Source organism: Phoca vitulina, unplaced genomic scaffold, assembly GCF_004348235.1.
Source record: "Phoca vitulina isolate PV1807 unplaced genomic scaffold, GSC_HSeal_1.0 scaffold8, whole genome shotgun sequence".
Taxonomy (NCBI): domain Eukaryota; kingdom Metazoa; phylum Chordata; class Mammalia; order Carnivora; family Phocidae; genus Phoca; species Phoca vitulina.
In genome coordinates this window covers 46111069-46124679 of record NW_022589711.1, presented here as the reverse complement: position 1 = coordinate 46124679, position 13611 = coordinate 46111069, and the positions used below count along the sequence as shown (strand labels likewise).

The window sequence follows — 13611 nt, the reverse complement described above, 5'->3', positions numbered from 1 at the left end:
ACAGGGATAGGAAGGATTGTTTCAGGACTGCTTTCCTTTTAATATTTGTGATTTTCAATATAAACCCTGTTGCTCACAGAATTGAAGAAGAGTATCTTTTGCCAGGACAGTTCTCTGGTCCTGGCTGGGACTAGGATTAGGATATGGGAATTGCAACATTAAAAAAAAAAAAAAAAGTCATTTCCATCCAAACCAGTTTCATGAAGTTTCCACAGATATTGTTGGGAAGCTCATTCCCAGACACCCAGAAGCCCCAACTGTGAGGAGCCGGTTGGAATGCAAAACAGAATTTTAAAAAAATGATGGGTGGAGAGCGCTTTCCCTCAGACCACACCAGCAGGGAGCAAAGAGAAGATAGTGCCTCTTTAATTTAACCCTTTCCTATCCCTGAAAAGGACAAAGTGCCTTGGGTGTTGGATACTCTTCACACCCCAGGAACCCTACTGGCCTGGCTTTAGTTACTGTTTCAAAGTAGAAAATAATAAAAGGTGGATATTATGTGGAACAGACATTATTAATAGGCATCACAAAGGGGATATAAATATATTAGAACATCTGATTCTGACTTTTCCAGAAAGAACTGAGGAGTCCATGAGTTGAACCAAGATGGCCTTAGCATAGACTTACTTTCTTGGTAAGCACAAAGCAAACTGAAGAAAAGGTCTTTCTCCCCATGGCTCCTGACTTCCTGACTGCTCTGTGATTTCATCTAGCTCCTGACCTCTAGTCATCAGCTGAGGAGGCCTCCAAATTTTAACACCTACCTACTCCTGAAGCTAAAGCATCCAATCACCAACTCAAATAGCCAATGCCACGGTCTTTCAGGAAGCAAAGTACCAAGGGTCCAAATAATCCCATCAAAAACCTTCTCAGTAAAGTAATTCCCACACAGGAAGTGAAACAGAGAGGCTCTGCTTGGCAGAGCAGGTGAGGACAGAGGAACAGAACAAGGTAGAATGTGAATTGGGAATTTGCTGAGTCTAAAAATGTATCCTTGATGCACCATCCCCTCGAATTCCCATAGGGTACTGCCCAATGCTCCCTTCCCAGCCCCTGATGCAGTGCCCTTGACCAGGAAGCAGGCAGTATGCAGCGGCCCCAGAACTCTCCATGACTGCCCTTCCTCTCCTTTCCCAGTGCCCGCCTTCCCCACCTCTACCTCAATGGTATACTGCTCGAAGATGCGCAGCTGCAGGAAGATGTCCAGCTTGATCTTCCGCTCGTGGAACAGCTCCTCCATCTGCACCTGGGCATCGTCCAGCTGCTGCAGGACTGACTCGATGTGGCTGATGGAGCTGCTGTGGGGTGTCTTGTTGTTGGACACAGCCGAGTCCCTGTGGCCGAGTAGGGAGGAAAAGGGAGAGGCCTTGCCATGTTAAAAGTGATATAGGGGCAGGGGGCCTTCCTCATCTGAGCAAGGTGGATGTGAATCGACTGGGTCATTCACGACATTTATCAAACTCCTCTTGTGACCCTGGGACTGTCTTTAGCAGGTGAACCAACGATACGTGTATCATCTTTGAGGTTCACAGCACTGTAGCTCTGAGACTAGCTGCTCTCCTAGTCCTCAGAACTGTGAAATGGATCAGACAAAGGAATGTATGGAAAGGGCTCTCCAAAGCAGAATATATTAGGGAGCTGGACCGGTTCCACACATACATGCAGCCTATGATGCACAGGTTTAATACACACACGTACACATGCATGAGAGCAGACACATTGATCACAAGGCGTAAGAGTCGACAAATTAAAGGCATATGAAAAAAATCACCCTTCCTAGTTTTACCTCACAGGATTCTTGTTAAATAAAATGAGATCACAGCTACCAAAATTATTCATCCACTTGATAATGCCATGCCAAAGTTATGGGCTTGTGCTGTTACCCAGGCTCCAGGCTGTTGTGAGGAAAGCACGGGATCTAGAGGCCACAAGCCCAGAATAAGTCCCCACTCTGACACACACGGGCCTGTGGCCTTGGGAAATCACCTCCTGGAGCCCCAGCTGCCTCCTGTCAAGTGGACTTAAGAATCCCCCCCCGCCCTGCTCACTTCGTGGTTTGCTGTCAAGTAAGACCATGCATGTGAATGTGCTCTGTGACCAGAAACATGCTGTGTGAATGGCCGTGGATCCTGAAAGGACACAGGAGCAGTGCCAAGCACTGACTGGGGCCCAGGCCTAGCTGTGGAGAGTAGGGGGTAGGGGCACAAGAGGCTGGGGCAACAGCAAGGTGGCAAAGAAGATGAGTTCTGATTTGGGCGTTATAAGAAAAGGAGGAACCCAGCCAAGCAGGTGGGAGGCCTGCACTCTTTGAGCAGTAGAGTCTACGAAAGTGGCAGGGGGGAGGTGACATGTCATAGATGGGAACCAAAAGGAAACATGTTGAGCTGCTCAGAGAAGTAAGGGGTGGTGAGACCTTCAAAGAGATCATTATAATAGGACAATTACAGGTGTTCAGACGTTTAGATTCTATAGGGCCCTCAAGCTTACAATAAATGGGCACATTCATTATCTTGTGGCCTCTTGGTTTCTTATACAATGTACAAAGTAGGAGGACAAGAGCAAAATCATCAGCAGGCTTTCTGACCACCAGTCCTGTCAGCCTGTGTTTGTCTCAGAAGGAGCTGTGTCTGATCCCACACTGTTTCTGAAGGGGGCATAAGGCCCGTGGTCAGGAGCCCCTCCTTGTGTCATTCTGAGAGCTCCCTCTCCTCTGGCCTATTTGGGCACAAAACCCCACCACCGCACAGATACCCAATCATGAACAGAATATAAGGCATGTACTTGATCCTCTGCATTATGCATTTGTTGAGCACTTTGCTGTTGGAAGGATATGCTTGTTCTTTCTGACTGCTCCTCTCGGGCTGTTTTCCATCACGCAGCTTCCAAAAGGAAGAGAATGATTTCTGACCGTTTTGCACGGCACCTAGTCAGCATCACACTCACTAGGAATCACAGAGGTGATGCCAAAACCACCTGAGGTGCTTCAGTGAGGAGCGCCAGAAGAGTCAGGGAGATTGAGAGAAGATGTGTGCTCTGCTGGGCGGGAGGCTTCGTGCCCCTCTCCACTCTTTTCCTGTTTGGCGGGTCTTGAAATCAGGGACGGGAGCCTGGGCTAGAGTCAGGCTAGTGGGGGCATACGTGGTCACCAGTGGTTCTTGGTCACACAGCTAGCTAGGATCCTCTCTGAAATCCATGGCGTTTAAGTTGTAGAAAGAGGCCTTCGCCATCACAGAGTAACCCTCAGCCCTTAGGCATCATGCAAGGTTGGCAGGTGAGAGCAAGGGTCATCCCCATAGACCCAGCCCACACAGAACGAAACCCACCAAGTTTGTGAACAGTATTTGGAGAGAAAACACAAAACCATCACAAAATTCTAGAGCTGACAGAGCTCTTGGAGTGACCTCCTTAATTACACAGACAAAGCAGCTGAGGGCCAGAGAGATTAAGAGACTGCCTGCTATTTGGAATTTTTTTTCAGTAGGGTTTCCTAGATAGGCAGACAAAATTCATGAATTATATATTAGTAAAGATGAACTGGGGGAAGAAGGGAAAGAGGCTGTCTTGTTAGTATGCAACAGGAGGACCCAAAACATCTCATGTGCATGCTTGGAATCGACATGATTAATTTCCAACAGAAAAACGTGCCAGGGCTATCTCAAGGTAAGTTCTCATTGTTTGTTTAACTGGACAACTGGTACGGGGGTGGTGAAAAACCCTCTCCAATTCAAGTAATTCCCTCAGGCCCCAGGGCTGGCCTGGGACTTGCTGATGAGATTATTTCTGTCCAGAGCGGGCAGAGGTCCCAGCACTCGGTGATTTTAGGATAGAACAAGTCCCCGTGGGCAGACATCATTAGCATCATCAAGTCCTATTTATACAGCACCTGGGCACAGGGGTGGCGCTGAGGGCTTCCTCAAGGCCCCATGACACTTTATCTGAGGAGCCTGTGCCCTTGACAGGGACAGGAAGCTAGATATTGATGCCAACAGAAAGGAGGCAATGGTGTGGATGATTCTAAATGAATGTAAGGTTTTCGACAGGATTTTCCTTCTTAGTTATGTTTGTTTAGGTTGATACAGAGGGAGTTGTATTTTCTGGGCAGCAAGGAATGGTGGAAAGGTCATATGTGGGTAATGGAGAGCAGAGTGAGAGAATGACACACATTCTCTAGATCCCCACGGGGCCAAAGCCAACCATTTTTGCCAACTCGGGCACTAGCATTCAGGGTTCAGCCCAAGATCAGAAGCCAAAGAACACTATATTCTATACTGGCTATTTCTCCACATAACCAAAAATTCCATAATTCTTCATGAAGACGTTACCTATTTTCGGTTTAATGTTGTTAATTTTTGTGTCTATGTCACTTACTGATTGCTGAACAACATCATGAATCATACGTAATTCTTTGAAACACCAGAGCTTTCCCATTTACTATTTCATCCTAAACTCAAGTTGGGTATGGCCCAGGCTTTTTCATATCTGACAGAGGGAGAGACTGAAGCTCACACAGGACCACAAAGCCGGCTGTGGCTGAACCAAGACCGGGACACGACTTATCTCACATCTAGTCGAGGGCATTTCCCACTGGAAAGCACTGCCCATGCTGACCTGGCCTCGCTGGGCTCCCCCAGGGAGGGAGGCGCTGACCTGAGCTGCTGGATAAGGTCTTCGCCTTCCTTGATGACGTTGAGTGTGGCATCCAGAGTGGCGGTCTGCTGCTGCTGGAACTGCTTGATCAGTTCCTGGACCGCATCCACTGAGTCCGCACAAACATCCTCCAGCATCTCCTTCTGAAGGTCTTCCATCCATGTCCACAACTGTGGGGGAGAGAGCAGAGACCCCACTCAGGGCAGACAGGAGAGGTCAGGGCAGGGGCCAGGGCAAGAAAGTCAGATAGGGGTCATCCAACCTACCCTCCACCAGTCAGTGACATGTTAGACTGTCCTTCTCACCAGCACACCTATGTTTATATTCATTGCTCATCTCTGCTAAGTTCACTCCATTAATGTTTCCGTTCCCTAAGGATGGGAACCACCTCTGGCTTAACTTCCCTGTGGTTCAGGGAAACTTGCAATCAAAGAGCAGGGGGGATCACTCATCTTGGAGAGGCTAGGAAGAACAGAGGACTGGTGAGGGACATATATTATTTCATCTTGCAGAAAGGAGGGCTCTGCACACTCCAGGCTGCTAGATGCTGATTCCTAGAAATGTATCATGATTTTGGAAACATGCAAAAAAGGAATGGGATGCTCAATAAGAACCAAATGAAGATTAATTTTAAAAATATGTGTTATGCTAAATTATTTTGTTCTTTTCAGGGCTGCTAGGTTGGTTAGAAGGTTGAATGCTAAAAATGTAGCTTATCTTAATTTCAGTGTAAGTATGAGCCATTTCCCCCATGATAGTCAAGCACTGAAATGCAGCCAGGGTGATGTTATTGGTCAGGCAACTTTAAAAGTGCTAAGTATAATGTTTTGAACAGAATAAGCACTGGAAATGATGAGGAGCTGGACTGAATTACTGAAAACCCATGAAATGATAGCTCTTCCTCATACTGAAACTAGGTCTCCAGTGGTCTGCCACAGGGTTCTACTCCTAATACTCCTACTGAGCATGCTCATAAAATGATGAAGGGAAAGATGAGTTTGATGCTTGCTTAGAAATAAGGAATCTTCACCTGGCTAGCCAGAAAGATAAGCTCAGCGCTCTACCAGGAAAAAAAAACCAAAACAGTACAGAGAGAAAATGGATAGACAGAATCAGATGTGGATTTTGGCCCCTATTCTTTTAACTCGTCGTGGCTTTGAGTAAATCACTCCACCCTTGGCTCTCTGACTTCATGTGTAAAATAGGTTGAGGAAAGCATTAAATAAAATAAAGGTTAATTACCTTCTGGTTCTAACATTTCTGTAAGTCTTCTATGTTAAAAACATGGATAAATATCCACCTCAAGAATATTATTTCATCTAGTTAGTTCTCAGTATGGTAAATAAATCAAGGTATGGCCTTTGTAATTAGGGATAAGAAAAGAAATAATAGTGACAAAAATAGTCTCCAGATTTCAGACAAGTTATTCTTTGTTCTTTAGGTGGGAAAGGCTCCAGATATGGCAGAAGACGTTGAGTTAACAAGATTAACAAGCCTTAGAGACAGCATGTAAGGGGGTGGGGTATAAACAATGACCTTCTTGGACAGGTGAGAAACTCTCTGAGCCTCAGTTTTATAATTTACAAAATGGGTATAAGATCTGCTCTGCTCATCAAAGATTATGGGAATTAAATTACTTACTTATTATTAATGCTTTAAGTAAACATATAGAATTATTAATAAACCCTTGGCATTGTGATGATTGCTATAAGGAATACAAATTATTATTATTCAGTGTCCCTGTCATTTAGCAGCTTACAATCTAGTTGTAATTCAGTTTATTTCCTTTACAAAAAAACTTTTTTTTGTTGTAAAAACACAAAACAAGTTTTCCAGACCATAGAAGCTGGGATACATATTCCTACATGTATGAACGTATTTATTTCAATTCAGTTTGAAACCAGGAAGTTCAGGATATTGGTTGCTGTTGCTTCATGTTATTTCATTTTGCCTAGAGAGGAAAGCATTTTCTACAGGTGCTGAAGTCCCTGGGTAAAAGATAATGGGTTCTCTGAAAAATTATTTATTATTTTATAAATTATTTTATAGAGAGGCAATAGAGCATAATGGTTAAGAGTTTTAAGCCCCAAGTTCTACCACATATCAGCTAGACAACCTTGGGCAGATAACCTACCCTCTCTGCACCTCAGTTTTCCTTATCAGTAGAGTGGGGATAATAATACTGTTTACCCCCTCAGAGTTGTAAATATTATTAATAAGTTGACACGTGTGTGTATGTCTGTGTGTACATATACACAAATAAGCAAGTTATATCTATATCTATCAATATAGATATCTGTATCTATATATATCATTTAGAAACAGTGCCTAGCATGTGGGAAGTGATAGATATTATATTTAAAAGATACTTTTGATGCAAGCGCCTCCAGTTCCCGCTAGAAGGCAGCGGGAAAGTCTGAAGTACTCCTTCGTTTTGGAATTGGTAAAAGATCAACACTGGATTTGGTCCTTCAGTATGCTAGGTTGAGCTGGGCCTCTCTTTGCTGTTTTTGCTGCTTTGTCCTGGGATGTCTAAGGAAAGCCTAGAGACTGAAAAGTCTAGATATTTCTAAAGGAAGGAAGGAAGGAAGGAAAGAAGAAAGAAAGAAAAAGAAAGAAAGAAAGAAAGAAAGAAAGAAAGAAAGAAAGAAAGAAAGAAAGAAAGAAAGAAAGAAAAAGAAAGAAGAAAGAAAAAGAAAGAAGAAAGAAAAGAAAAGAAAGAAAGAAAGAAAAAAGAGAAAGAAAAGAAAGAAAGAAAGAAAGAAAAAAGAGAAAGAAAGGAAAGGAAAGGAAAGGAAAAGAGAATGTGAAAAGAGATAAAAATTCTTAATCTCAGGAAACAAACTGAGGGTTGCTGGAGTGGTAGGGGGTGGGAGGGATGGGGTGGCTGGGTGATAGACACTGGGAGGCTATGTGTTATGGTGAGCGTTGTGAATTGTGTAAGACTGTTGAATCACAGACCTGTGCCTATGAAACAAATAATACATTATATGTTAAAAAAAAAAAAAAGAAGATAGTAGGAAGGGAAAAATGAAGGGGGGGAAATTGGAGGGGGAGATGAGCCATGAGAGACGATGGACTCTGAGAAACAAACTGAGGGTTCTAGAGGGGAGGGGGGTGGGGGGATGGGTTAGCCTGGTGATGGGTATTAAGGAGGGCACGTACTGCATGGAACACTGGGTGTTATACGCAAACAATGAATCATGGAACACTACATCAAAAACTAATGATGTAATGTATGGTGATTAACATAACATAATAAAATAAAAAATTCAAAAAAAAATGACTCAGCCAAAAAAAAAAAAAACTGTGGACACCAAGCAAGTCATGTAAGAGAAAGAAAAGAAACTTGATGTCTTAAAGGAGGACAGGCATTGAGATGGAAGACTGATCAGGGTAAGGCTGGCACCTCCTGTTACAGGAATAAGAGACAGAAAAGAGGCTTACAGGGATCTTGAGAATTTTATTTGATTTAAGATAATTTTCTTCTCAGTACCATCCTTAAGCTATTTTAATGGCTTCATAGTTTAGAGGTCCTTTTTTTTTTTTTTTGCTCCACACCCAGCAGCTCCCAATGGAGCCCAGTGTGGGGCTTGAACTCATGACCCTGAGATCAAGACCTGAGCTGAGATCAAGAGTCGGACACTTAACTGAATGAGCCACCCAGGCACCCCATTCCCTTATTCTTAATAAAACTTGAACACCTCTGGTGTCGGTCTAGGGAAGAAAGCATCATTTTTTTTCTGAGGAAATCCACCATGCCTCACGGCTCTCCCTCCTCCTGATGGTCATGCAGCTAAATAGCAGGGGCAAAGAAATTGACCACAGATATTACCAGATAAAAATGAGGTTATCAGTGTTATAAACAAAGGGACTAGGGAAAGACTAGGGATATCTGAGGATACACTCTGACCTCTGAAGTCAATATCTTTAGAAAAATGTGTCCTCCCCCAAAACAGTCTTTGACTAGTGAATTGAAACTGATCTCTCACATTTCTGTTTACATATTCTACTATATTATAAACAAACTCTTGTCTAAGGCAGAATCAAACCTACTTACTGCTAAGGAAAATCAGCTAAGGGATAAATGATGAAGGACAATACTCAATGCAGCTCAGCCCAGTGGTTAGCAGGCTGATAAGAAAAGGAAGTGCTGGTCTACCTTCAAGAGGATAAAATGTCAAATAAAATTGCTAGTGATTAAAGAGAATTTGGCTTGGAGATAGGGAAGGGGACTACAGCACCAAAGACAAAGGGTTAGTGACATCTTTCTCTATTTTTCCTTCTGTTACAAAAACAAACAGAAGGAGAAGAGCTCTTGAATGGAATTGATATTTACTGATGATAATTCTTGATTCTGCCCCTGTCTGGCTACTCCTTGAGCATGGAAAAACTACTTTACTTCAACTACTTCATAATTAAACTGGTGAGTGTATGTGTGCGTATGCATGTGTATGTGTGGGCTCTCCAGCTTGTCTCTAAAATCCCTTCCAGCTCTAACTTGCTATGGTTTCTCTTCAAAGGCTGATGCCAAGAAGAGGGTAGCAAAGAAATGGCTCTCTAAACTGAAACACTGCAGTCACAGCTTAGACACTGAGATATCCAAAGCCCAGAAACTTTAGCACAGTTTGAGGATAATTGTGACACCAAGTTAAGACACTATTTGCAACCTAGAAAGCTTGAGTTGTGAGCCACTTGCAATCCCATGGGGCCACATGCACACAGTCACCTCTGAGGAGCAGCCCATTTAAATTGTGGGCCCATAATGCACTTTTTTGAACCAGCACCTCTGAGGCATACATAAAGTGGACAGAAAGGAACATTAGTGTCCCTAAACTATGAGTAAAGATCAATATTCCATTTCTTAGGCTGCAATTTTCCTATCTGAATGTCCTATGGGTTTCCTTCTGTGTATGTGTCCATCTGACTGACCCCTGAAGAGCATGCCTAGATTGCTTTGAAAAGAATCCACATCGGAGAGCCACTCCCATTACTAATTTACGAATTATCAGGCAGCCAGTGAGACCCCGTCAGAATGGTCTCTCCCTTCAAGCTACCACAAGCAATGACTGCCAAAACTAGATAAAATCATGGAGTGTGTGAGGTAATTGGTAGCAGCAACCATGTGTTTTTTTTTTCCTATTGTTCTCCATTTTGGTTTCTCTCCCCTAGGGTAAACCTTCTTACCCTCTGCTTACGGAGAGTCTAATACATTAGCACTGCACCTTTCCCTTCAATCCACTGCTTCCAGAATGACTCTCATGTTTCAGCCATTTCCAGATGCTCTTCTTGGTCAAACACACCTGCACCGTGACCCATTCCTTCAGGGCTCTGCTCTTTGGTTGGCAATAATTACTTGGTCAACGTGGACAGATACACTTAGATGGCTTTATGTGTTCTTCCTCTCAGAGAACACATGTGGTTGTGGCCCTGAATACTTGAATCCAAACAATGGACCTAATTTGAGAAGTTCTAGAACCTTAGCAGAGGTAAAGTTGAAGGAGGCTTTGAATGCACTACATAAAATTGGTCCTAAGAGTGAACCAGTGAGTTCAGGAGGGGCCAGCCCATGGAGCCCATCTTGCCTGCAGAGAAAGAGGTAATGGAAAAAGGCAGGCAGGGAGGGACAAGGAAGGGAGACACTAGGAGGTCTGTAGAGCTAATGAGGCTTATGGATGAGCGGTTACGGAAAGAGGTAGTCTACCGCTCTCCCCTGCTGATTGGCTGTTCCGCCTGCACAGCTGTGGAGCACTGTGCTGATAGAATCCACTGCCCTCAGATGTCCAGCTCCACAGGGTGAACCACGCTTCCCTCGTTTTGAAGAGATAGTTTTTCTTTGGCATCGACTACCAGCTTTTATTTCTTAAACAAACACCGTGACAGTTTGGCAATTGAAATAGAGGCTGAAGCAGTCTTGTTTCTTGAGAGCATCATCCCTTTGGAAGACTGACTTAGTTTTGGTTCTACCATGGGTGGGGAGAGGAACATGTGTACACGTGAGTGTCTGAGGTGTTTGTGGGATGTGTGTGTGTGTGTGTGTGTGCGCGCACGCCCACGCGTGTGCCTATTTGAGCAGCAAATAGCACGGAAGAATGATTTCACAAGTTCAGAAACAAAGAGAAATGGGCATTTAATTAAGCTGTGTAATAAAGAGTCGAGGTTGATTATCTTGGCCACATTCTTTAGTTAATTTGACTCTCATATTATTACTACAAAAATATCTAAAAATGGATATTTTGAAAACCCAGCAATTGCAGCATTTCCATGGAAACACAGCAAGGAAAGAGAATTCTGTTTGGACAATCTCTGCGGAGCAGATGACACTTGCTACAAATGCCTTCTCCCTGGACAAAGAAAATGAGGACTTGGGTAAATCCTTCTCCCTACATCCTCCCTAGCTCTCGAGACCAGCAAAATGTCAGCTGCCTTCCTGTCCCCAGGCAAAAAGAAGCTATTTGAAAGTTCAGCACAATATATACGAATAGCTGAGGCTCTGCAAACATAAGCAGGTCCCGACACAGGTTTGTCATCTCTCTTTATAGTGTAGCTCTTCTCTCCAACTGGGATGAGAAATTTTATTTTTGTAAAATAACATTATTGGGATTGTTATGGATTTTGAATCAAACATATCATTGAAGGAAAATTATAAAACAAAAGAATGCAAAAGAAAATTAAATCACCCATACATTTAACTTCTTTGTATACTTCTTTCTAGTCTTTATTCTATGTGTGTATCAAAATTGTGGTCATGCTGGACATACGGTGTTTTATGTTTTATGTCTACAAGCCCTTTCTCATGCTATTCACGATCTTTGACAATGTGATTTTTATGACTGTATAATATTTCGCTAACTAGATGCACTGTGATTAGTTTAATGAATCACTCAACATGGACTATTTAGATAGTTTCTAATTATTCAAATTATGAAGAACACTGCAATAAAATGGTTAGAAGGGTTTAACCTTCCAGACTCCCATGGTCACCAAGAAGTCATGAGGCAGGGCCAAAAGGATTAAACAGACTCTTCAATCTGTAGACGAAATGGGCCTGGAGGGTGTCTTTCTCCTATCTTCCTCCTGTTTCCTCTCTGATCCTAATTAGAGGAAATCTTTTGATGCAGGAAGTGGGAAAAAGTAAAACTATGAACTTCAGCCTGGGGAGTCACGGGAAGCCTCGGTTAAATCATTTAGGAAGACGGATGTTCAGTTCCTGCTCAGAAATGTCCTGTACGGGCGGCTCTATCTAATTCCTTCAAAATTGTATCTCACAACAACATTCTATTACACAGTGGCATTAATGCAAAAACTCTGCAGCAAACGACTGTGTGCACATAGAAAGGAAGAAAGAAAAGGAAGGAGAAGGGGCGCCTGTGTGGCTCAGTCGGTTAAGTGACTCTTGATCTCAGCTCAGGTCTTGGTCTCAGGGCTGTGAGTTCAAGCCCCACGACGGGCTCTACACTGGCATGGAGCCTACTTAAAACAAAAAAAAAGGAAGGAGGAAGAAATTAGCCATAACTAGGCAGGAAGGATCTATGACAGTATTTATCAGCATCTGAGCCCACACCCCCAACCTGGCAACACTTTGCATTTCTCAGCTAAGATCTACCCTCCCCATCAAGGCCCTGCTCTGAGGGTTGAAAATGTACAGAGGAAAAAGAAGAGAAAGGAGAAGGAAGAAGAGCAGAGGAGGGGAGGAGATGCCAGAGGAAAATAGGAAGAGAGAGTGTGGAACAGCAGAGGCAAGCACGAGCAGTCTTCAGGAAGACAGGTAAAGTCTCTGCTGGGTGAGAAGCTCCCAACAACATTCTTCAAAATTGTACAATTTTGAAGCATCACATAGACAGACTCTTTTGTGACCCTGAGTTTCCCCATTTGAAAATATGTTTAAGAAAATCTAGATCATAAGATTATCATGACAATTCCATGTGTCTGGCAAGGAGTAGGTACCCAATTTAAAAAAAAAAAAACTATCTACTATACATTGAGTGCTTACAATGAACCACATCTTAGGTCAGGTAAGTCACCTGTATTACTTCAGACTTAATTACTCTTATTTATTATTGTTATTATCACCATCAAATAAAGAAGAGAGAAGAAGAAAAAGAATCTTGAACATAAGAACTATAAGGGGTCTCAGGGCCACTGAATCCACCTGCACAATTTTATAGATGAGGCAACCCAGGACCAGGGACACAGTGATGTGCACAAGCTGACATGGTTCTATAGCAGCAGAATCTGGACTAGAATCTCAGCCTTCTGGCTCCATGCACGGTACGTGGGAGATATAGTTAAACTAACCTCATCCATCACCTCCCTGGGCAGCGAGCACCCCCGCAGCCCTCACGGGGAACATGACTCCTGTTCATTCATGCTCCATTCCATCACCCACAGGCTCATAATTAAAAGAGAATACACAAGCCTTTGGTTTCTGAAACCATTATTAAGAATTGGGTGAGCCACACGCAAGCAGACAACCAGGCAGGAAAACCTGGATTAAAGCTAATCCCCTTACTTTACAGACACTCATCAGAGAGTGGCTGTGGGTCCCACAGAGAGGAAGCAGAGCCATCTTCAGGGAGCTCGCCAGCCCTTCATCTGCCTGGGGAATCTCAGTTTAGAAAACATTATCTTTTCATGTTTTTCTCTGATAGGCACTGCAATGATTTGCATTCATTCCCACCAAGTGTCAGAAAAGCCTGTGAAGTAGTAACAACCAGGCTTCTTAATGCAATTCAAATATCAAAAATCAACTTAATTAAGTAGGGTTAATTTTTTTTTTTCCTGAGAAGCAATCAAACTTTAATTAATACTCCATTAAAATGAATTCCTGGGGGAACACAAGCATGCATACACCTAATGAGTTCATCTGCCAAGGGTGTTATTATAGAAGACGCTAAATATGCCTCCTTGCTGGCTACTTACTCAATTTCAGAGTGCCCCATGTTAATCAGAAATGAAAAGCAA

At 43.2% G+C, this 13611-nt stretch overlaps 1 protein-coding gene across 20 annotated transcripts in view; it reads right to left on the bottom strand.

Moving 5' to 3' along the window:
- KALRN (kalirin RhoGEF kinase) overlaps nt 1–13611 on the bottom strand; it is a 641436-nt gene that overhangs the window by 299459 nt on the left and 328366 nt on the right. For 16 of the 20 annotated variants that reach the window (XM_032406711.1, XM_032406713.1, XM_032406721.1 and 13 more), the window contains exons 12-13: nt 4609–4817; nt 1160–1334 (exon numbers count right to left, since the gene is read on the bottom strand). In XM_032406711.1, coding sequence (XP_032262602.1) covers nt 1160–1334; nt 4609–4817 — 384 coding nt within the window. The remainder of the gene's footprint in view (nt 1–1159; nt 1335–4608; nt 4818–13611) is intronic. The other 4 variants (XM_032406719.1, XM_032406720.1, XM_032406730.1 and 1 more) reach the window with 1 other exon arrangement.